This window comes from Taudactylus pleione, unplaced genomic scaffold, assembly GCF_031769625.1.
Source record: "Taudactylus pleione unplaced genomic scaffold, aTauple2 ptg000747l, whole genome shotgun sequence".
Lineage (NCBI taxonomy): Eukaryota > Metazoa > Chordata > Amphibia > Anura > Myobatrachidae > Taudactylus > Taudactylus pleione.
The window spans coordinates 4,095,446-4,120,981 of NW_028285149.1; the positions used below are offsets into that span (position 1 = coordinate 4,095,446).

The 25,536-nt window shown below is 51.2% G+C and overlaps 1 protein-coding gene across 2 annotated transcripts in view; it reads left to right on the forward strand.

The window, feature by feature from the left end:
* Positions 1-25,536, forward strand: part of SLC40A1 (solute carrier family 40 member 1) — a 108,969-nt gene that overhangs the window by 72,311 nt on the left and 11,122 nt on the right. For both annotated transcript variants that reach the window (XM_088457213.1, XM_088457214.1), the window contains 2 exons: positions 7,477-7,592; positions 10,272-10,398. In XM_088457213.1, coding sequence (XP_088313339.1) covers positions 7,477-7,592; positions 10,272-10,398 — 243 coding nt within the window. The remainder of the gene's footprint in view (positions 1-7,476; positions 7,593-10,271; positions 10,399-25,536) is intronic.

The following is a 25,536-nucleotide window of genomic DNA, read 5'->3' on the forward strand; positions in this document are numbered from 1 at the left end:
TTGAATGTAAGTAAATTTTAGGACAGGCCTCTCAGATGAAGCAGTACACGCCTATCACATGTATGATATGCCTCTCAGATGTAGCAGTACAAGCCTATCACATGTATGACACACCTCTCAGATGTAGCAAGTACATGCCTATCACGTTTGACGCCTCTCAGATGTAGCAGTACACACCTATCACATGTATGACACGCCTCAGATGTAGCAGTACATGCCTATCACATGTATGACACACCTCTCAGATGTAGCAGTACACGCCTATAACATGCCTCTCAGATGTAGCAGTACACGCCTCTCAGATGTAGCAGTACACGCCTATCACATGTATGACACACCTCTCAGATGTAGCAGTACACGCCCATCACATATATGACACACCTCTCAGATGTAGCAAGTACATGCCTATCACGTTTGACGCCTCTCAGATGTAGCAGTACACACCTATCACATGTATGACATACCTCTCAGATGTAGCAGTACACACCTATCACATGTATGACATACCTCTCAGATGTAGCAGTACACACCTATCACATGTATGACATACCTCTCAGATGTAGCAGTACACACCTATCACATGTATGACATACCTCTCAGATGTAGCAGTACACGCCTATAACATGTATGACACGCCTCCCAGATGTAGCAGTACACGTCCACTTTAATGTGCGCTCATAGGTGTTACTTTCACTCTCCCTGAAATGCTTTTCAAAAGTACGCAAGTGTGTACTGTAAGAGGGTGCAGTGTGAGGGTGCAGTGTGAGGGTGCTGTATGAGGGTGCTGTATGAGGGTGCTGTATGAGGGTGCTGTATGAGGGTGCTGTAAGAGGGTGCTGTAAGAGGGTGCTGTAAGAGGGTGCTGTATGAGGGTGCTGTATGAGGGTGCTGTATGGGTGCAGTGTGAGGGTGCAGTGTGAGGGTGCTTAATGAGGGTGCTTAATGAGGGTGCAGTATAAGTGTGCTGTAAGAGGGTGATGTATGAGGGTGCAGAATGAGGGTGCAGAATGAGGGTGCAGAATGAGGGTGCAGTGTGAGGGTGCTGTATGAGGGTGCTGTATGAGTGCAGTGTGAGGGTGCAGTATGAGGGTGCAGTATAAGTGTGCTGTAAGAGGGTGATGTATGAGGGTGATGTATGAGGGTGCTGTATGAGGGTGCTGTATGAGGGTGCTGTATGAGTGTGCTGTATGAGGGTGCTGTATGAGGGTGCTGTATGAGGGTGCAGTATGAGGGTGATGTATGAGGGTGCAGAATGAGGGTGCTGTAAGAGGGTGCTGTAAGAGGGTGCAGTATGAGGGTGATGTATGAGGGTGCTGTATGGGTGCAGTGTGAGGGTGCAGTGTGAGGGTGCTGTAAGAGGGTGCTGTATGAGGGTGCTGAATGAGGGTGCTGAATGAGGGTGCAGTATGAGGGTGCAGTATGAGGTTGCAGTATGAGGGTGCTGTATGAGGGTAGTATGAGGATGCTGTATGGGTGCTGTATGAGGGTGCTGTAAGAGGGTGCTGTATGAGGGTGCAGTATGAGGGTGATGTATGAGGGTGCAGTATGAGGGTGCAGTATGAGGGTGCAGTATGAGGGTGCTGTATGAGGGTGCTGTATGAGTGCAGTGTGAGGGTGCTGCATGAGGGTGCTGTATAAGGATGCTGTATGAGTGCAGTATGAGGGTGCAGTATGAGGGTGCAGTATGAGGGTGCTGTATGAGGGTGCAGTATGAGGGTGCAGTATGAGGGTGCAGTATGAGGGTGCAGTATGAGGGTGCAGTATGAGGGTGCAGTATAAGTGTGCTGTAAGAGGGTGATGTATGAGGGTGCAGTATGAGGGTGCAGTATGGGTGCAGTGTGAGGGTGCTGTATGAGGGTGCTTAATGAGGGTGCAGTATAAGTGTGCTGTAAGAGGGTGCAGTATGAGGGTGATGTATGAGGGTGCTGTAAGAGGGTGCTGTAAGAGGGTGCTGTAAGAGGGTGCTGTAAGAGGGTGCTGTAAGAGGGTGCTGTATGAGGGTGCAGTAAGAGGGTACAGTATGAGGGTGCTGTATGGGTGCAGTGTGAGGGTGCAGTGTGAGGGTGCTGTGTGAGGATGCAGTATGAGGGTGATGTATGAGGGTGCTGTATGAGGATGCTGTATGAGGGTGCAGTATAAGTGCAGTGTGAGGGTGCTGTATGAGGATGCTGTATGAGGGTGCTGTATGAGGATGCTGTATGAGTGCAGTATGAGGGTGCAGTATGAGGGTGCTGTATGAGGGTGCAGTATGAGTGCAGTGTGAGGGTGCTGTATGAGTGCAGTGTGAGGGTGCTGTATGAGTGCAGTGTGAGGGTGCTGTATGAGGGAGCTGTATGAGTGCAGTGTGAGGGTGCTGTATGAGTGCAGTATGAGTGTGCTGTATGAGGGTGCTGTATGAGTGCAGTGTGAGGGTGCTGTATGAGGGTGCAGTATGAGTGCTGTATGAGGGTGCAGTATGAGTGTGCTGTATGAGGGTGCTGTATGAGTGCAGTGTGAGGGTGCTGTATGAGGGTGCAGTATGAGTGCTGTATGAGGGTGCAGTATGAGGGTGCTGTATGAGTGCAGTATGGGGGTGCAGTATGAGGGTGCAGTATGAGGGTGCTGTATGAGTGCAGTGTGAGGGTGCAGTATGAGGGTGCAGTGTGAGGGTGCAGTGTGAGGGTGCAGTGTGAGGGTGCAGTGTGAGGGTGCAGTATGAGGGTGCTGTATGAGGGTGCTGTATGAGGGTGCAGTATGAGGGTGCAGTATGAGGGTGCAGTGTGAGGGTGATGTATGAGGGTGATGTATGAGGGTGATGTATGAGGGTGCTGTATGAGTGCAGTATGAGGGTGCTGTATGAGTGCAGTATGAGGGTGCAGTATGAGGGTGATGTATGAGGGAGCTGAATGAGGGTGCTGAATGAGTGCAGTATGAGGGTGCAGTATGAGGGTGATGTATGAGTGCAGTATGAGGGTGCAGTATGAGGGTGCTGAATGAGTGCAGTATGAGGGTGCTGTATGAGTGCAGTATGAGGGTGCAGTATGAGGGTGCTGTATGAGTGCAGTATGAGGGTGATGTATGGGTGCAGTATGAGGGTGCAGTATGAGGGTGCTGTATGAGGGTGCTGTATGAGGGTGCAGTATGAGTGCAGTATGAGGGTGCAGTATGAGGGTGCTGTATGAGGGTGCAGTATGAGTGCAGTATGAGGGTGCAGTATGAGTGCAGTATGAGGGTGCAGTATGAGGGTGCTGTATGAGGGTGCTGTATGAGGGTGCAGTATGAGGGTGCAGTATGAGGGTGCTGTATGAGTGCTGATATGAGGATGCAGTATGAGGGTGCTGTATGAGTTCAGTATGAGGGTGCTGTATGAGTGCAGTATGAGGGTGCTGTATGAGGGTGATGTATGAGGGTGCAGTATGAGGGTGCAGTATGAGGATGCAGTATGAGGGTGCAGTATGAGGGTGCTGTATGAGGGTGCTGTATGAGGGAGCAGTATGAGGGTGCTGTATGAGTGCAGTATGAGGATGCAGTATGAGGGTGCTGTATGAGTGCTGTATGAGGGTGCAGTATGAGGGTGCAGTGTGAGGCTGGTGTATGAGGGTGCAGTATGAGGGTGCAGTATGAGGGTGCTGTATGAGGGTGCAGTATGAGGGTGCAGTATGAGGGTGCAGTATGAGAGTGCAGTATGAGGGTGCTGTATGAGTGCAGTATGAGGATGCAGTATGAGGGTGCTGTATGAGGGTGCTGTAAGAGGGCAGTATGAGGGTGCTGTATGAGTGCAGTATGAGGGTGTAGTATGAGGGTGCAGTATGAGGGTGCTGTATGAGGGTGCAGTATGGGTGCTGTATGAGGGTGCTGTATGAGGCTGCTGTATGAGGGTGCAGTATGAGGGTGCAGTATGAGGGTGCTGTATGAGTGTGCAGTATGAGGGTGCTGCATGAGGGTGCAGTATGAGGGTGCTGTATGAGGGTGCTGTATGAGGGTGCAGTATGAGGGTGCAGTATGAGGGTGCAGTATGAGGGTGCTGTATGAGGGTGCTGTATGAGGGTGCAGTATGAGGGTGCTGTATGAGGGTGCTGTATGAGTGCAGTATGAGGGTGCTGTATGAGGGTGCTGTATGAGGGTGCAGTATGAGGGTGCAGTATGAGGGTGCTGTATGAGTGCAGTATGAGGGTGCAGTATGAGGGTGCTGTATGAGGGTGCAGTATGAGGGTGCAGTATGAGGGTGCTGTATGAGTGCAGTATGAGGGTGCTGTATGAGTGCAGTATGAGGGTGCTGTATGAGGGTGCTGTATAAGTGCAGTATGAGGGTGCTGTATGAGGGTGCTGTATGAGTGCAGTATGAGGGTGCAGTATGAGGGTGCTGTATGAGTGCAGTATGAGGGTGCTGTATGAGTGCAGTATGAGTGCAGTATGAGGGTGCAGTATGAGGGTGCAGTATGAGGGTGCTGTATGAGGGTGCAGTATGAGGGTGCAGTATGAGGGTGCTGTATGAGGGTGCTGTATGAGGGTGCTGTATGAGTGCAGTATGAGGGTGCAGTATGAGGGTGCAGTATGAGGGTGCTGTATGAGGGTGCTGTATGAGGGTGCTGTATGAGTGCAGTATGAGGGTGCAGTATGAGGGTGCAGTATGAGGGTGCTGTATGAGGGTGCAGTATGAGGGTGCTGTATGAGGGTGCAGTATGAGTGTGCTGTATGAGGGTGCTGTATGAGGGTGCTGTATGAGGGTGCTGTATGAGGGTGCTGTATGAGGGTGCAGTATGAGGGTGCTGTATGAGGGTACTCTCAGCCAAGCCTCTTATCTTAGCAACTTTGCATTTTCCCAGTAAACTTTCTTATTTTATATTTTCAGGTTAGACTATAGTTATGGTGCATTAACCATATTAATTGATTAGTAAGAACTAGAAAGTTGCATAAGCAATATGTAATACTGTGCCTTAACAATTAACTTTACACAATAGAGCAGTGGTTCTCAAACTCGGTCCTCAGGACCCCACACAGTTCACGTTTTCCTGGTCACCCAGCAGGTGCACAGGTGCATTCATTACTCTCTGACACATTTTAAAAGATTCACAGGTGGAACTAATTATTCAACTTGTGATTCTGTTAGGAGACCTAGAAAACATGCACTGTTTGGGGTCCTGAGGACAGAGGGCCCGATTCAGACCCGCTCGCGAGCACTATTCGCTCGCAAGTGGGTCGATGGTGGCCCAGTGCGCATGACGGAGCCGGCTCCGTCGTGCGCATGCGCAAGACCCGGATAGCGACGGGGAAGCTACAAAGGGGGCGTGCTGTCGATGTTGAGTGACAGCACGCCCCCTTTGGTGGGCGGGCCGGGGGCGTGTCTGCCCAGACGGAGCCGTTTTCATGGGAATGCTAGTGATGTCAGTGGGAGTGTTTTTGGCTCTGATAGAGCCAAAAGCACTCTTGGGCTTGTGGCAACGAGACCCTACCACAAGGGTCTCGTCGCAAGCCCGATGGTCGTGATGGTCTTGGTAACCCACAGCTATGCGAGCAGCCAAGAGGCCACACCATTTAAAAAAAAAAAAAACGCCCTAATTCAGAGCTGGCGCTCGTTCAGAGCGTCCGGCTCTGAATCAGGCCCAGAGTTTGAGAACCTGTGCAATAGAGTACAGTATGTGCTTTCCAACTTTAATTACAGTGATTTTTGGGCCATTTTATGTCTAATTATTCAAATTTAAAATTAATTGGCTGATGTGTGTATGTATATAGGTGCAGGTGCATAAATATTGGGACATTGACAGAATTTTCATATGTTGGCCCCTATTCACCACCACAATGGCTTTGAAATGAAACAAACAAGATGTGATTTACCTGCAGACTTTCAGATTTAATCTGAGGGTAATTACATCCAAATCAGGTGAACGATGTAGGAATTACAGCGGTTTCTATATGTGCCCCCCACTTTTTAAGGGGCCAAAAGTAATGGGACAAACTAAACAATCCTAAATCAAACTTTCACTTTTTAATACTTTGTTGCAAATCCTTTGCAGGCAATCACAGCCTGAAGTCTGGAACGCATAGACATCACCAGACGCTGGGTTTCGTCACTGGTGATGCTCTGCCAGGCCTCTACTGCAAATGTCTTCAGTTCCTGCTTGTTCTTGGGGCATTTTCCCTTCAGTTTTGTCTTCATCAAGTGAAATCCATGCTCAATCGGATTCAGGTCAGGGGACTGACTTGGCCATTGCATAACATTCCACTTTTCTAGCCTTAAAAAACTCTTTGGTTGCTTTTGCAGTATGCTTCGGGTCATTGTCCATCTGCACTGTGAAGCGCCGTACAATGAGTTCTGAAGCATTTGACTGAATATGAGCATATAATATTGCCTGAAACACTTCAGAATTCATTCTGCTGCTTTTGTCAGCAGTCACATCATCAATAAATACAACGGAACCAGTTCCATTGGCAGCCATACATGCCCACGCCATGACACTACCACCACCATGCTTCACTGATGAGGTGGTATGTTTTGGATCATGAGCAGTTCCTTTCCTTCTCCATACTCTTCTCTTCCCATCACTCTGGTACAAGTTGATCTTTGTCTCATCTGTCCATAGGATGTTGTTCCAGAACTGTAATGGGTTTTTTATATGTTGTTTGGCAAGCTCTAATCTGGTCTTCCTGCTTTTGATGCTCACCAATGGTTTACATCTTGTGGTACACCCTCTATATTCACTCTTGTAAAGTCTTCTCTTGATTGTTGACTTTGACACATATACACCTACCTCCAGGAGAGTGTTCTTGATTTGGCCAACTGTTGTGAAGGGGTTTTTCTTCACCAGGGAAATAATTCTTCTGTCATCCACCACAGTTGTTTTCCATGATCTTCCGGGTCTTTTGGTGTTGCTGAGCTCTCCAGTGCGTTCTTTCTTTTTAAGAATGTTCCAAACAGTTGATTTGGCCACACCTAATGTTTTTGCTATCTCTCTGATGGGTTTGTTTTGATTTTTCAGCCTAATGATGGCTTGCTTCACTGATAGTGACAGCTCTTTGGATCTCATATTGAGAGTCGACAGCAACTGATTCCAAATGCAAATGTCACACCTAGAATCAACTCCAGACCTTTTACCTGCTTAATTGATAATGAAATAATGAGGGAATAGCCCACACCTGTCCATGAAATAGCTTTTGCGTTGATAGTCCCATTACTTTTGGCCCCTCAAAAAGTGGGAGGCACATATAGAAACCGTTGTAATCCCTACACTGTTAACCTGATTTGGATGTAATTACCCTCAAATTAAATCTGAAAGTCTGCAGTTAAAGCACAACTTGTTTGTTTCATTTCAAAGCCATTGTGGTGGTGAATAGAGGCCGAAATATGAAAATTCTGTCAATGTCCCAATATTTATGCACCTGACCTGACTGTATATCTTGAGAGGTTTGTATGTAGTACTTGCAATGAACTGTTGTCTTTATGAATAACACTGGTGCTTTAAACTTTTTCTAATGTTTTCTTCTCCCAAACTCTTACAGTGGCCCAGACGTCGCTGATTGTGCAGAATGTCTCTGTTATTATCTGTGGTATCATCCTGATGGTCGTCTTCTTGTACAAGGAGGAACTTTTGTCATTGTATCAAGGATGGCTCTTGGTTAGTTTCTAATATTAGTCCTATTGGGGGGAATCCAGTGAGTAGAGCAGGGATGTAACTACCGGGTGCCCAGAGCAGAGAGATTCAATTGACTGCATCACACCTGGCACTTAACCAGGGAGATCCACCTTACCATGGCTAGTGGGCCCCATACATCTGCAACAGATTGCCACGATCCGGCATCGCAGGATCGCAGAAATCCAACATGTTGGATTTGGCGATTTGACGATCGCGATCAAGACATGATCGCAATCCTCAAATCAGGGACATTTAACATGTCAAATGTCAGCGATCCGGCGACGGTGGGTGATCCCTGCATCGTGGCCATCTGTCGCAGATGTACGGGCACCTTAAGGCATGGTGCTTGGTCGTGGTAAACTGCACCTCCCTGGTAACGTGCCAGGCGCAATCCAGTTACCGCACATGGTAACATGGTTACAAAGCGACTAGCCCCGAGGCCCTAGGTAACCTTCAGGAGGGTGCGAGCAGAAATACGCTAGTTGCAGGTTTGCTGTGCGAGCAATTGAATAGCTTTGGTTACTTAACACAGGCGTTACATCAATGTTATTATAGCACAAACACCAAATGTAAAAAGAGCATATTATGATCATATTATGAATTAAACGGTGTTTAAAGCAAGTTTTGGAAATGAATAAATATTTGCTAAGGTCTGTCCCGTCTCCAGACTGGTAAAGGGTGGGTATTGGGATGATGGAGGGTCAGAGACCTCAGTGGAGGGGAGGTGGACCAGCTAGCAGACTCTGAGGTGACCCGACAGATGCTGAGTCCCTTTACTAGTTAATAAATACTAGGCCAAGTATTGGAGCTGAACTAACTAATGTAGTTATTTGGAGGCCCACTAAACCTAAAATATTACAGTAGGTCTTCTTTTAGATCTACTAATAAATACATATTGAAAGTTACCAAAGCTCATCTGAACTGAAAACATATTTAAAATTGTTCTTGGAGAGAGATGTTTTGTAGTAAATGTTTTTCTTCTTAATATAGTTAAAGTAAACATCTTTATTGTGCAAATGAGACCTATAGAAGCTCAGGCTAACCAGACACCTGGCGCTGTGAAAACATTACAATTTCCAGACATAGGTAGGTCAGTGGTTCCCAAACTTTTCTGAATTACGGCGCCCTCGGGTCTCAGCATTGTGTCACGGTGCCCTCGGGTCTCAGCATTGTGACACGGCGCCCTCGGGTCTCAGCATTGTGTCACGGCGCCCTCGGGTCTCAGCATTGTGTCACGGCGCCCTCGGGTCTCAGCATTGTGTCACGGCGCCCACGGGTCTCAGCATTGTGTCACGGCGCCCACGGGTCTCAGCATTGTGTCACGGCGCCCTCGGGTCTCAGCATTGTGTCACGGCGCCCTCGGGTCTCAGCATTGTGTCACGGCGCCCTCGGGTCTCAGCATTGTGTCACGGCGCCCTCGGGTCTCAGCATTGTGTCACGGCGCCCTCGGGTCTCAGCATTGTGTCACGGCGCCCTCGGGTCTCAGCATTGTGTCACGGCGCCCTCGGGTCTCAGCATTGTGTCACGGCGCCCTCGGGTCTCAGCATTGTGTCATGGCGCCCTCGGGTCTCAGCATTGTGTCACGGCGCCCTCGGGTCTCAGCATTGTGTCACGGCGCCCTCGGGTCTCAGCATTGTGTCACGGCGCCCACGGGTCTCAGCATTGTGTCACGGCGCCCACGGGTCTCAGCATTGTGTCACGGCGCCCTCGGGTCTCAGCATTGTGTCACGGCGCCCTCGGGTCTCAGCATTGTGTCACGGCGCCCTCGGGTCTCAGCATTGTGTCACGGCGCCCTCGGGTCTCAGCATTGTGTCACGGCGCCCTCGGGTCTCAGCATTGTGTCACGGCGCCCTCGGGTCTCAGCATTGTGTCACGGCGCCCTCGGGTCTCAGCATTGTGTCACGGCGCCCTCGGGTCTCAGCATTGTGTCACGGCGCCCTCGGGTCTCAGCATTGTGTCACGGCGCCCTCGGGTCTCAGCATTGTGTCACGGCGCCCTCGGGTCTCAGCATTGTGTCACGGCGCCCTCGGGTCTCAGCATTGTGTCACGGCGCCCTCGGGTCTCAGCATTGTGTCACGGCGCCCACGGGTCTCAGCATTGTGTCACGGCGCCCACGGGTCTCAGCATTGTGTCACGGCGCCCTCGGGTCTCAGCATTGTGTCACGGCGCCCTCGGGTCTCAGCATTGTGTCACGGCGCCCTCGGGTCTCAGCATTGTGTCACGGCGCCCTCTTGGTCTCAGCATTGTGTTACGGCGCCCTCGGGTCTCAGGATTGTGTCACGGCGCCCTCGGGTCTCAGCATTGTGTCACGTCGCCCCTAAGTTTGTTTGTTATTGAGAAATGCAGAAAAACATATGCAGTAAATTGCGCTGATCGGTCATCGTTAGGCTCAGTTATGTGATGGGGACAGGTTTGTGCTTCTGTTTGTTCACATATTTACATTACATTGACCATAAATAATTAGATTTGGTGCTGGACCACCAGCCTGAGACCCCTGTAAGTCTCTGCGGATCACAATGAGACAGATAGTTACCTTTTCCAGAGATGGGGCATCTAAAGCTCAGATCTCCCCCTTCCTGATTTCTTGGTACAAATCAAAACAGGTGATTTTTCACATTTTCAACATAATGTCCCTTTTTGTATTCTATTGTGATTCTACAGACTTTATGCTACATCCTGGTTATCACGATAGCGAACATTGCAAATCTGGCCAGCACGGCTACAGCCATCACCATTCAGAGGGACTGGATTGTTGTTGTTGCAGGAAACGACAGAAGCAAACTAGCCGGTAATATTCTGGATGTATTATTGCATGAATTGGTAATATAACATCTGTTGTCTGGGCTAGCGCCAGTTAAATATTTTTCTCGCAATGTTAACCATGTTTTGCGTGGTATACATTATATTCAAAATGACCTTTGTGTTTTATATAAAAGGGAATGTAGACATCAGGAGGTACTTTTACTAAAGGGTGATTTTTGGTGTATTTATAGTTGATTTATAATCGATTTTGTAAATCAGGGATTTACAGAAGCCAAAACGGACTATAAAATCGAATCCCGTCCAAAACCGAACATTGACCAAAAGTAAATTACTGTAGGATCACCTCATTTACTAACAGTCAGATTGAAAATTGAATAAAAATCGACTACAAAACTGACCCATACAATAGGCACTTCCAGAGCCGTAACTACTTTTTGGTGCCCTGTGCCAGAAAGAGCATTGGCGCCCCAGTCATTTTTCAGAGGGACATAAAGCACCTAAAAAAGGGGAATGGCCTCATGGCGAAGGGCCAGGGTAGAGATAGGAGAGGCCAGGAGAGGCTGGGGATGAAATAAGAGGAAGCTACAAGTGAAAATGATAATAAACAGACATTTGACAGGCCAAAACAGCACCCCCTGACCTGTGGTGCCCTGTGCGATGGCACCGGCCGCACTACCCTAGCTACGGCCCTGGGCACTTGTGTTTGGGAGAAGCATGCACAGATCACTATGATATGTGCAGGCTTCTTAAGGTCAAAAGATTAGAAAAAGTTAAAAATTAAAAAAAAAAAAAAAAACAACAACGTGGGGTTCTCCCTAAATCCATAACCAGCCCTGGACCTTTAAGGCTGGTCTGGTCATGGGAAAACCAGGGAAGGGGGGGTACCTGCATAGGGTTCTCCCTATTTTCCATTAACCAGCACCAGGCTGAACCAGCCAGGTGGTAATGCCATGGCAGGAGGACACACAACCTGGGTCCTCCGGCCAAAGCAATAACCAGCCTCAAACTGGTCAGCACAGGCCTGGCAATCCTCGGAAAGTGGGAAATTTCCGAGGATTGACCAGACAGGCTAAAAGGTCCAGGGCTTGTTATGGATTTAGGGAGGGATCCCACACATTTGTTTTTAACTCTTGAGCTTCTTTTAGCCTTAAGAAGCATGCAAAGATCATGGTGATCTGTGTGCGTCCTTCTTTTTTAGATGTTTGAAAACATTTTTTAGGTTTTTTTGCATTTGAAAAGGAAGTTTTGCCCACATTGCTCCCCACCTTTGGAAATCTCTCCCTCTTCCCAGACTCTCCACCTCTCTACAATCCTTCAAACGGGCTCTCAAGACCCACTACTTCATCAAAGCCTTCCAGCTCTCATCTTAACTTGCTGCTACATGCCCCTTCCTCCCTATCTACCCCATCTGTGTCACACGTGTTTGTCTGTGTTACAAGTTGTGGTCACCTCGAGCAGTTTACCTTATCATGACGGTGTTGTTCCGGTTTCCTCGGTTGCTAGGTGATCTGCATGCCTCGGGAGGTCACGTATTGTTCACACCACGGTGTGATTGGTTTCTCCTCCTATCTGTACACATTCAGCCGCACCGTCAGCATTCTATATCACCTCGTGGAAGTGTTTTCTGGTACTCCAGCGGAATTACCTTGCTCCCGGCTCTCAGCCTCTCCAAAGGCTCCCTAGCCGCACCAGCAGCTTTTGTGCTGCCGACTCACCAGTCTTGTCTACGGCTCCCTAGCCACACTAGCAACTTCCATGCTGCCATCGTCTCCCTAACCACTCTACCGGCATCTTAGTCGCACCAGTGGCCTCCGTGCTGTCACTGGCTCTCAAAGCCATATCACAGTATACAGACTTATGTTCCGGCTCTCAAAGCAGCAGTACACAAACTTGTGTACCTGCTCCCAAAGCTGCATCAAGTGTGAACTTTCTTCTGCACCGGCTCCAAGCCGCACCATTGGCTCCAAAGCCACTGCATGTGCATACCAACTTCTGCAATTGGCTCCTGCTGCACCATCGGCTATAAAAGCAGCATCACTTGTACTCCAAGCTCTGCTACCAGTACTTGCTCAACCATCGGTTCCCAAACAGCAACTTCGGTTCACTAAGTCGTACCATCGACTCTCAAGCCTTACCTGAACCTGTATCTGTTCTTGTCCTTTCTCTCACCACTGAATCCCATTGTACATTCATGTGAATCACTACTATCCCAAGTTTTAAGACCAGGCGGCCGCATAAGTACAGGTGAACGTGCCTTCATTCTAAGGGAACAGGCGGTTGTTAGTGGCAGAAGACCTCGCTAGCCCTGGGTTCTGGGGGGTTCACACGGAGCATGCTTTGGGATTCTTAACAGTCTGCCCCTCCCCTTTAGAATGTAAGCTCTTACGAGCAGGGCTCTCTACCCTCTTATGCTTCTCCTTACTTTACTTTCATCTACTTCTTACTCTCCACTAGGGCACCTAACACTTGGTTGCGTTGCTCTGTTGCTTATCTGGGTTTTATGGTCGCTAATGTAGCAATGTATATTATCCACATCCTCGTCCTGTATTGTATTGTACTGTAAGTCACTGGTCAACCTATTTGTTTATGTACTTTGTAAGGAGCTGCGGAACACTTGTGGCGCCATATAATAATAATAATAATAATAATAATAAAAAAATTCACTTACACTACTCAAATCCGGCTAACATCTATTTTGATTCTGAAATCAAAATCGAATGTTGGTAAAGGAGGGGGTTTGGTAGTTAAATTGATATAAAAATGCACCAAAATCGACCTTTAGTAAACCTACCCCAGGTTTCTTATATTGCTCCTGTTACACACCCAGGCCCTGATTCAGAGCCTGACGCTCTGACAGAGCGCTCGTTCTGAATCAGGGCCGTCCCTCTGAATTTAAGAGCGGCCTCCCGGCCGCTCGCATAGCTGTGGGTGACCGCCCACAGCTATAGCGAGTGGTCAAAATGATGGTGGCGATGGTCAAGACCATCGCGACCATCGGGCTTGCGACAAGACCCTTGCGGTAGGGTCTCGTGTCCGCAAGCCCAGGAGTGCTTTTGGCTCTATCAGAGCCAAAAGCACTCCCACTGACATCACTTGTAATGTCAGTGTGGCCGGTCCCAGACGGTAGGCATTCCCATGGGGACGCCTCCGTCTGGGCAGCAACGCCCCGGGCACGCCCACCAAAGGGGGCGTGCTGTCACTCACCATAGACAGCACGCACCCTTTGGTGCGAGACCCATAACGATGGCTTGGCCGTCATTATTCGGGTCTCGCGCATGGCTGATGGGGGGGCGCTGGCTGCTGCTGCTGTGGAATGGGGGAGAGGATACTGCTGGCTGATGGGGGGGCGCTGGCTGCTGCTGCTGTGGGTGGTAGAAAGGGGAGAGGAGATTGCTGGCTGATGGGGGGGGCACTGGCTGCTGTGGGTGGTAGAAAGGGGAGAGGAGATTGCTGGCTGATGGGGGGGGCGCTGGCTGCTGTGGGTGGCAGAAAGGGGAGAGGAGATTGCTGGCTGATGGGGGGGCGCTGGCTGCTGCTGCTGTGGGCGGTAGGGAGAAGAGACTCCTGGCTGATGAAGGGGCCGCTGGCTGTTGCTGCTGTGGGTGGTAGAAAAATAAAGGGGGAGAGGAGTCTGCTGGCTGATGGGGGGGGCACTGGCTGCTGCTGTGGGTGGTAGGAAGGGGGAGAGGAGACTGCTGGCTGATGGGGGGGCGCTGGCTGCTGTGGGTGGTATAAAGAAAAGGGGAGAGGAGACTCCTGGCTGATGTGAGGGCGCTGGCTGCTGCGCGTGGTAGGAAGGGAGAGAAGAGACTGCTGGCTGATGGGGGGGCGCTGGCTGCTGCTGCTGGTAGGAAGGGGGAGAGGAGACTGCTGGCTGATGTGAGAGCGCTGGCTGCTGCTGCTGTGCGTGGTAGGAAGGGAGAGAAGAGACTGCTGGCTGATGGGGGGGCGCTGGCTGCTGCTGCTGGTAGGAAGGGGGAGAGGAGACTGCTGGCTGATGTAGGAAGGGGGCGCTGGCTGCTGCTGCTGTGGGTGGTAGAAAGGGGGAGAGGAGACTGCTGGCTGATGGGGGGGCGCTGGCTGCTGCTGCTGTGGGTTGTAGGGAGAAGGGGGAGAGGAGACTGCTGGCTGATGGGGGGCGCTGGCTGCTGCTGCTGTGGGTTGTAGGGAGAAGGGGGAGAGGAGAGTGCTGGCTGATGGGGGGGCCGCTGGCTGCTGCTGCTGTTGGTGGTAGGGAGAGAAGAGACTCCTGGCTGATGGGGGGGCCGCTGGCTGCTGCTGCTGTGGGTGGTAGAAAAATAAAGGGGGAGAGGAGTCTGCTGGCTGATGGGGGGGCACTGGCTGCTGCTGTGGGTGGTAGGAAGGGGGAGAGGAGACTGCTGGCTGATGGGGGGGCGCTGGCTGCTGTGGGTGGTATAAAGAAAAGGGGAGAGGAGACTCCTGGCTGATGTGAGGGCGCTGGCTGCTGCGCGTGGTAGGAAGGGAGAGAAGAGACTGCTGGCTGATGGGGGGGCGCTGGCTGCTGCTGCTGGTAGGAAGGGGGAGAGGAGACTGCTGGCTGATGTGAGAGCGCTGGCTGCTGCTGCTGTGCGTGGTAGGAAGGGAGAGAAGAGACTGCTGGCTGATGGGGGGGCGCTGGCTGCTGCTGCTGGTAGGAAGGGGGAGAGGAGACTGCTGGCTGATGGGGGGGCACTGGCTGCTGCTGCTGTGGGTGGTAGGAAAGGGGAGAGGAGACTGCTGGCTGATGTAGGAAGGGGGCGCTGGCTGCTGCTGCTGTGGGTGGTAGAAAGGGGGAGAGGAGACTGCTGGCTGATGCGGGGGCGCTGGCTGCTGCTGCTGTGGGTTGTAGGGAGAAGGGGGAGAGGAGACTGCTGGCTGATGGGGGGCGCTGGCTGCTGCTGCTGTGGGTTGTAGGGAGAAGGGGGAGAGGAGAGTGCTGGCTGATGGGGGGGCCGATGGCTGCTGCTGCTGTTGGTGGTAGGGAGAGAAGAGACTCCTGGCTGATGGGGTGGGGTGGGGGCGCTGGCTGCTGCTGCTGTGGGTGGTAGAAAGGGGGAGAGGAGACTGCTGGCTGATGGGGGGCGCTGGCTGCTGCTGCTGTGGGTTGTAGGGAGAAGGGGGAGAGGAGACTGCTGGCTGATGGGGGGGCCGATGGCTGCTGCTGCTGTGGGTGGTAGAAAGGGGGAGAGGAGACTCCTGGCTGATGGGGGGCGCTGGCTGCTGCTGCTGTTGGTGGTAGGAAGGGAGAGAAGAGACTCCTGGCTGATGAGGGGGCGCTGGCTGCTGTGGGTGGTAGGAAGGGAGAGAAGAGACTGCTGGCTGATGGGGGGGCGCTGGCTGCTGCTGCTGGTAGGAAGGGGGAGAGGAGACTGCTGGCTGATGTGAGAGCGCTGGCTGCTGCTGCTGTGCGTGGTAGGAAGGGAGAGAAGAGACTGCTGGCTGATGGGGGGGCGCTGGCTGCTGCTGCTGGTAGGAAGGGGGAGAGGAGACTGCTGGCTGATGGGGGGGCACTGGCTGCTGCTGCTGTGGGTGGTAGGAAAGGGGAGAGGAGACTGCTGGCTGATGTAGGAAGGGGGCGCTGGCTGCTGCTGCTGTGGGTGGTAGAAAGGGGGAGAGGAGACTGCTGGCTGATGCGGGGGCGCTGGCTGCTGCTGCTGTGGGTTGTAGGGAGAAGGGGGAGAGGAGACTGCTGGCTGATGGGGGGCGCTGGCTGCTGCTGCTGTGGGTTGTAGGGAGAAGGGGGAGAGGAGAGTGCTGGCTGATGGGGGGGCCGATGGCTGCTGCTGCTGTTGGTGGTAGGGAGAGAAGAGACTCCTGGCTGATGGGGTGGGGTGGGGGCGCTGGCTGCTGCTGCTGTGGGTGGTAGAAAGGGGGAGAGGAGACTGCTGGCTGATGGGGGGCGCTGGCTGCTGCTGCTGTGGGTTGTAGGGAGAAGGGGGAGAGGAGACTGCTGGCTGATGGGGGGGCCGATGGCTGCTGCTGCTGTGGGTGGTAGAAAGGGGGAGAGGAGACTCCTGGCTGATGGGGGGCGCTGGCTGCTGCTGCTGTTGGTGGTAGGAAGGGAGAGAAGAGACTCCTGGCTGATGAGGGGGCGCTGGCTGCTGTGGGTGGTTGGGAGAAGAGACTGCTGGCTGATGGGAGGGGGCACTGGCTGCTGCTGCTGGTAGGAAGGGGGAGAGGAGACTGCTGGCTGATGGGGGGGCGCTGGCTGCTGCTGCGGGTGGTAGGTAGGGAGAGAGGAGACTGTTGGCTGATGGGGGGGCGCAGGCTGCTGCTGCTGTGGGTGGTAGAAAGAATGGGGAGAGGAGACTGTTGGCTGATGGGGGGGCGCTGGCTGCTGCTGCGGGTGGTAGGTAGGGGGAGAGGAGACTGTTTGCTGATGGGGGGGCGCAGGCTGCTGCTGCGGGTGGTAGGTAGGGAGAGAGGAGACTGTTGGCTGATGGGGGGGCGCAGGCTGCTGCTGCTGTGGGTGGTAGAAAGAATGGGGAGAGGAGACTGTTGGCTGATGGGGGGGCGCTGGCTGCTGCTGCGGGTGGTAGGTAGGGGGAGAGGAGACTGTTGGCTGATGGGGGGGCGCAGGCTGCTGCTGGAGGGTGGAAGTGGCTTCCATGCACTGTGTGTGGGGGGGGGTGTTGGGGTACCGGCTGGTGCAGGAGGAAGAGAGAAAGGGGGGGATGCCGGGACCTATCGCTCATCAACACTACAAGACAGCTACTGCACCCTTCTGAGTTTCAATTACACCAACGAGCGATAAGTTCAAAATACTGCTCATTAGTAAATACACACAAGTCATTATCAATGGACATATGAAGGGAAATAGCGCTGCTCTATCACAGCAGACAACACCGCGCACACATCAGTAATAACTACCAGGAGCTTCTATGTTACATTCACATAAAACTCATTAATAAATGGAGCCCTTTGTCTGTAGACTGAGCCATATGTCCCCATTGTGCCTCTATGCTCTTATAACGCGGGGAGAGACAGTATGGGCTGGCGTAGCCCGAGTACAGTATGGGCTGGCGTAGCCCGAGTACAGTATGGGCTGGCGTAGCCCGAGTACAGTATGGGCTGGCGTAGCCCGAGTACAGTATGGGCTGGCGTAGCCCGAGTACAGTATGGGCTGGCGTAGCCCGAGTACAGTATGGGCTGGCGTAGCCCGAGTACAGTATGGACCAGCAACAATCTTCCGTGCCCACAGCTAAAAGCACTGGTTCTTCTAGATTAGTTCTGGTGATAGCAACACTAGACTTAGTTAGGGCTGGTGGCACTATAGCAGGGAAACGTGCAGGATTGGGTCCCCTCACCATAGCGCCAAACCATCTCTAGGCCAGTTAGCATGGAGCTGTAGTCACTACAGGGATTGGGACCGCAAAAAAATAAAGTACCCGACTACCATCCCCCTGAAATAACATGCGCCATGCTGATAGCACAAACGTTACAGGTACCGACGTGGTACAGTTCCCAGCATGCCCAGGCTACCTTTAATGGGTTGGGCATGTTGGTGCTTTAAGTCTGGCATGCTTTGGCATCCAGGGCAAGTTGGGACCTGTAGTACAGCAAGGAGAAATGATGTGAAAGATACTAAGCGGCATTCTCTGAGTAAAGTGCCTGCTGCGAGGCGGTTAGTGCTGCGCTAAACTGAAAAACAGCATCGTGACCAGTGCTTTAGTCAGATTTCAGCTCGTATACTCAGGAGGGTGCGAGAAGAAACCCTTTAGTCAAATACAGATGTGTCCTCATATATCTTACTGCCTTGTGTGTTAAACAGCCCTCTAGTTGCACCATGCCGTGGCGTGACTTGGTAGTGCCGAGCGTCTCTGTATGCATCTTTTTATCTTAGAGCAATGTGAAGAGGATGCACAAACAGCTTCTGCTGAGTAAAATGATATGCGGCATTCCTATACAGCTGTGACACTGTAACGTAGCATTTCACATGGAGATATATCTGCAACAGTACACAGAATATAGGCATGCTGAATATCGTTGTAATCAGAATAAGCCGCTTGTGTGTCTTACTCGCATTGCTGAAGGTATAAAGTTGTACGAAAAGATGCTAGGCGCTACTGCGTTGCATGGTTATGTTTAACGCGACTTGTAGCGCACAGCAGTAAGATGTATGTGGCCACATCTGTACAACAATATGAGTTTTGTGTTTATCAGAACTTCCCTCTTTGATCCTCACTTCTGCAAAGGACGGATATAATTACGATGTAGGAAAATGAAAAAAAATATAGTGTATTTCTGAGGTACAGTATATTTGATTTGTGCTCAATGAAAGAAATTGTGATCAACAAATAATCATATATATTTATGAAAAATAAACATTAGAAGCATACTTGCCAACTCTCCCTCATTGTCAGGGAGACTCCCTGAAATAGTAGCAATCTCCCTCATTTCATCCTTACCCCCATTATGAAGCTGTTATATTAAAAAACAGAGATATATACATTCAAATGGGATCATTAGTGTCATTTCCTTGCATTGGTTATTATAAGGCACAATGATCCCTATGAATTTCTGCAAAGTATTAGTGTTTTCATCAACAAACACATCTTACTGACTGCTTTTGGCCTGGTTTACATTTGGATGTAAGTCAGGTTTAGGACACGCCTCTCAGATTTATCAGTACACGCCCATCACATGTAGGACACGCCTCTCAGATTTATCAGTACACGCCCATCACATGTATGACACGCCTCTCAGATTTATCAGTACACGCCCATCACATGTATGACACGCCTCTCAGATGTATCAGTACACGCCCATCACATGTATGACACGCCTCTCAGATGTAGCTGTACACGCCCACTGTAACATGCGCTCATAGGTGCTGCTTTCACAATCTCCCTGAAATGCTTTTTCAAAAGTAGGCATGTATGATTAGAAGTAATGTGAGCACTGCAAACGTGCCAATAAAATGATATACCACCAAGTGCCTAAGGTACTATTACTCCGTACCGGAACGTTGCTGTGCTGAGGCTCGCATCACCATGCAGAAATAACCCTTCTCCCTCTACCAATCACTAAAATCTACCTACAATCTTATTTATTACCAGGGCCGGACTGGCCATCTGGCGAAGGTGCCAGGGCCAGCTTGTGGGCGGAAAACACCTGTCCCCCACCTCCGGCTGGAGTTCATGGTATGAGCTCAGGGAGAGAGAAGGGGGTGGTGGCAGTGATGGGCCAGTCCGGTGTCAAAAGATGCCGAGCAGCACTGCCAACATACTAAGACAGGGGCATGCCACGAGGTCAGGCCCCCATGACTTGCAGCACGCCCCCGTGAAATCTGATGTCAGGATATTGCACCGAGGGAGTGGGGCCACCAGCACTAGAAAGTACGGCACTGCCTGGAGCGTCCTCAGGATGCTGCAAAAGGCTGTACAGGCGGCAGCATGCGCAAAGCGTCCAAAGGACTCTCTGGGTGGCACTACAGCAACTATATCGGCTGCAGGGTGCTGTTCTAGGCACCCTGCTTGCCAGATGCAGATGCCGTGAGGCAGCAACGGTGCCACCCCCATAGCCCTGCGCCTTGGGCAACAGCACAGCTCACGCACCTCTAGTTACGCCTTGTATATAGATTTACACAGTCTAGTTACTGTACAGCTCTGTGTTTACCTCACCATTGACAAAGAAATTTGCCTCATTACTAAACAATACCTGGGGGTAAATTTACTAAGAATCATGTCTGATGGAGTTTTGCATCGCTGAAACTCGGGTGATTTTAGGCCTACGAAACACTCAAATTTACAAAGAAGCGTGTTTAGCGGAGATCGTGTTTTCCGTAGGTATCTGTTCGAGATTTCTCCTCCGAGTTGCAAGTGTCTGAACGCAGCCCAACGCCCCCCAGCAAGAAGCCTGCACATATCAGTGAGATGTGAAGGCTGTTTGTGTGTTTTTAATGTAAAAAATGGGTTAAATGTGAAATTAAGATGACATATTGTCCCCCCAAAAATCATGACCAGCCCCGGGCACCTCAGCCAGTCCTGGTTCCTAAAAATATTGGGAAAAAAACAGTGTAGGGTTCCCTCATATTTTAAGAACCAGCATTGGGCTGCTGAGCTAGTCCTGGTTTTAAAAATAGTGGGGATTTTTTTGATTTTAAACCCAGGTAGTTTACATGCAGAAACATACACAAATCACACGGATGTGTAGGTTTCTGCCAAACTTGCAGCTCAGATGGTGGTCTATTTGAAATTTCTATTTAGGTCCGAGTTTGCTACAATTACACCCGTGATTATAAGCACGATTCTTATGCTGGCCATACACGCTACAATTATCGGGGCGATCCGCCTGATATTGGCGGATCGCCCCGATAATTGTAGTGTGTGTGTGGGCAACCGAGGGTTAAATATTGCTCGGTCGGGCATGCGGGATTGTCCAGCATGCCCGTCCGATGCGATAATTACCCATAAACTGTCGGCCGCATCGGGCAGTGTATGCCCAGCGCGGCCGACAGACAGACATTTCCTGTGTTCCTTCCTACGGAAGGAACAGGGAAATGTCTCCTCCCCCGGGGGCGGAGCGCAGATGTCGGGGGAAGGAACAGGGAAATGTCTCCTCCCCCGGGGGCGGAGCGCAGATGTCGGGGGAAGGAACAGGGAAATGTCTCCTCCGCCGGGGGCGGAGCGTGGATGTCGGGGGAAGGAACAGGGAAATGTCTCCTCCGCCGGGGGCGGAGCGTGGATGTCGGGCTATACACTGAGATTTCTCTCACAGTGTATGCCGGCGACATCTGCGGCTGGCAGGCTGCCAGATAAAATGTCTGTCGGTCTGACAGACATTTTATTTGGCTGTGTATGCCCAGCATTAGTAATTTCCTGAGTTGTATTTTTTTCACTGAAAGTGCTTTCAAATTTGGTCGATGGTGTATTCAATCTACTTTGCATTCTCACCTGAGATTTTGCAACTGAGTTTGCCTTTAGTAACTTACCTGAGATTGCAATCTTGACCAAACACCAATATCAGTAAATTGACCCCCTGGTGTGGAAAATGAGGGTTCAGTTATAGTTGCTGTGTTACCCAGTGTGCAAACTCCACCTGACGGTCTGGGTCATGCTCAGTCAGGTGTTGCAACATCTGAAGATAAAGTTCTCAAAATGGCTGTATGACTAACCCCACATTCACAAGACAGACAAGTGCTGCGTTGTGGGGGTTTTTTAAATGATGCCAGCACAACAGTTTTCGGTCGTCCACTTTATCTGTAACGGATCCGGTTTCTATAAATTTGTCAACTGAACTGGGAGTAATGGGTGGCCTATTTGGGTGAGATTGGATGAATAGAATTGCGCACGTGTACTTCGTTCTCCAGATATCATGACAATCTCAGCACGTTGTTTGTGTTAGTGCTATTGTCATTAATGTCACTACCTGCAAAAGAAAACTCTGTTAAAACTCAAGAATAACGATACGTTAAAACGAAGAACACAATTATTTTTCTTATGAAATTGTTCATCTGTTTGATGTCACATGACTACAGTCCCATTTAAAAAATTTGTTACATCCAAGATGGCCGCCATACCGGTGCGTCTTGGGACTATAGTATCACAGGATAGTGTGCAGCTGAGCTCTGCACACAAACTGACAGGCAGGAATGCAGGAATGAGCTGCACATAGACAGAGACAGATGCAGCATCCCAGTCACCTAATATGGCTGGGAGCTGCCACCAAGATAATCCACTGCCGCTGATCATAACATGAATACGGCCCATAGCTATAGGAATAGTAACACTCTCTCCTCTCATACAAATATCTCTTTGTTTATGGATCCTGACTCATTAACACCTTCCTATTCCCTTTGAAGGCATTTATTAATCTTTATTTGCTGTGAATTTAATATGCTACCTGGGGCTTATTTCTTTTCTTCTTTCTCTATCAAGACAAGAATTACTGTATGAGAGTTTAGTCTTTAATTACGCTGTGGACAGACTGCTACAGAGGTTTTCACTCTCTTCATTGCTTATTATTGAGTATCTCTCTCTCAAGGAGTTATACAGGATGGTGTGAGACGTATATTACTCTGCTTGTATGCTGCCAGCTATTGCAGCACTCTCTCATAACCCTACACAGGCCTCATGCATACAGTACAGCACACTACACCATCAGTGTCACACACCCAGGAGGAGGCAGCATCCCGTGGGCACACCATCAGTGTCACACACCCAGGAGGAGGCAGCACCCCATGGTCACACACCCAGGAGGAGGCAGCATCCTGTGGGCACACCATCAGTGTCACACACCCTGGGGGAGGCAGCATCCTGTGGGCACACCATCAGTGTCACACACCCAGGAGGAGGCAGCATCCCGTGGGCACACCATCAGTGTCACACACCCAGGAGGAGGCAGCATCCCGTGGGCACACCATCAGTGTCACACACCCAGGAGGAGGCAGCATCCCGTGGGCACACCATCAGTGTCACACACCCAGGAGGAGGCAGCACCCCATGGTCACACACCCAGGAGGAGGCAGCACCCCGTGGGCACACCATCAGTGTCACACTCCCAGGAGGAGGCAGCACCCCGTGGGCACACCATCAGTGTCACACTCCCAGGAGGAGGCAGCATCCCGTGGGCACACCATCAGTGTCACACACCCAGGAGGAGGCAGCATCCCGTGGGCACACCATCAGTGTCACACACCCTGGAGGAGGCAGCATCTCGTGGGCACACCATCAGTGTCACACACCCTGGGGGAGGCAGCATCCCGTGGGCACACCATCAGTGTCACACACCCTGGAGGAGGCAGCATCCCGTGGGCACACCATCAGTGTCACACACCCAGGAGGAGGAAGCATCCCGTGGGCACACCATCAGTGTCACACACCCAGGAGGAGGCAGCACCCTGTGGGCACACCATCAGTGTCACACTCCCTGGAGGAGGCAGCATCCCATTGGCACACCATCAGTGTCACACACCCAGGAGGAGGCAGCATCCCGTTGGCACACCATCAGTGTCACACACCCAGGAGGAGGCAGCACCCTGTGGGCACACCATCAGTGTCACACACCCAGGAGGAGGCAGCACCCCGTGGGCACACCATCAGTGTCACACACCCAGGAGGAGGCAGCATCCCGTGGGCACACCATCAGTGTCACACACCCAGGAGGAGGCAACATCCCGTGGGCACACCATCAGTGTCACACACCCAGGAGGAGGCAGCATCCCGTTGGCACACCATCAGTGTCACACACCCAGGAGGAGGCAGCATCCCGTTGGCACACCATCAGTGTCACACACCCAGGAGGAGGCAGCACCCCGTGGGCACACCATCAGTGTCACACACCCAGGAGGAGGCAGCATCCCGTGGGCACACCATCAGTGTCACACACCCTGGGGGAGGCAGCATCCCGTGGGCACACCATCAGTGTCACACACCATGGGGGAGGCAGCATCCCGTGGGCACACCATCAGTGTCACACACCCTGGGGGAGGTAGCATCCCATGGGCACACCATCAGTGTCACACACCCTGGGGGAGGCAGCACCCCGTGGGCACACCATCAGTGTCACACACCCTGAAGGAGACAGCATCCCGTGGGCACACCATCAGTGTCACACACCCAGGAGGAGGCAGCATCCCGTGGGCACACCATCAGTGTCATACACCCAGGAGGAGGCAGCATCCCCTGGGCACACCATACAGTGTCTGGAAGAGAGTGTCCCCCCTCAGTGGGATCAATTGATATCAACCATCATAACAACAATGATTCTTTACCATTCGATGGTGAGAACAGTTAGAATACAGACATCAAATGGTAAAAATACTGCCATTGTGTCAGGGTTCAGCCTAGGATCGGCCTCTCTCACCTCCTTGCCGGCTTCCCCTGACTTCCTTGCGGTCAGACGTCTGGTGCAGTGATGGATGTGGGGCTGAGTATTCTGCCTTAGGTGCTTTTTGCGAGCTTCCATGGTCGGCTGTGTGTGCTGGGGATCGGAGTTCCCATCATGGGCGCCGCCATGACAGTTCCTCTCATGTGACAGTACTCCTAACCTATGGTAGCATGATTTCAGTCAGCTGATGCTGTGCTCCAGTAATCTGCTACCCCTGGGTATAAATCCGCCTCCAGAACTCCAGGAAGTTGCTGTTCAACTTCTTCTTCTCTGTTCCAGTGATACCAGCGTTGCTCTGTGCTAATCTTTCAGAGAATTACTTCAGCCTGTTCACAGTTCTCCAGTTTCCAGTATTAGCTTCCAAGCTATTCATAGTCTGAGAGTAGTTCTCTCCCAGTATCCAGACTGTTTTGTTTTCTATGTCTGTGTCCTTGTATATGTGCTGCTAGTATTGCAGCTTCCTTGTGTCACTGAGGTGTCAGATTACCTGCTGGTATTAATTAGCTCACAGCTGTTACCTCCCAGCACATGTCTGTGTCAATCTGCCCTGTGTCCATCAGTGCAAATCTGCACTTGCATTTAGCACTCTCCTAGTGTATGCCTAACTTCTCTTTGCATCTTGTCTGTGCAGCCAGCACCTACATTTATAGTACCCCAGTATGTCTGTGTTCTTTGCTCAGTGTCTTATCTCTGCCAATCATTTCCAGCATTCCCATATATTCCCTGAGTCCACTCTGCTCTTGTCTGTGCAATCTCCAGTATATGTCTGTGTTCTTTGCTCAGTGTCTTGTCTCTGGTAATCAGCTCCAATCATTTCCAGCATTCCCATATATTCCCTGAGTCCACTCTGCTCTTGCCTTTGCAATCCCCAGTATATGTCTGTGTTTTTCTGCATATTTAACTGTTTCCAGTCCATGTCTGTGTTATAGCATTCAGTTCCATTTCCAGAGTTCATTCATTCCATTCACCTCCAGTGCTATTGCATTCATTATAGTTTCTGGTCTTCTGCCATTCCCAGGTACCTGTCCAGAGGGCCGCGACCTGCTCACTTGGTGCAGCTGAAAACCAAATCCCAATTGGAGGGGTCACTGGAGAAAACCACCAAGTGAGTTAGACTCCGCGCCTCTGGGCAGGTCTATCCAAACCTGGGTTTGGCCGAAACTAGGAGACCTAGTCTAGTCACTCCCCTAGTCACCCGAACCCCTCGGCTCACCGTCCTCCACAGAGGAATTCTTGCCCTGGATCGTGACACATTGCTAGAAAAGCATTGATGGTCTGTAGACATTGACCATGAATGTCCATCCCTATTTTGGACTCTCCTTCCCATACAAAG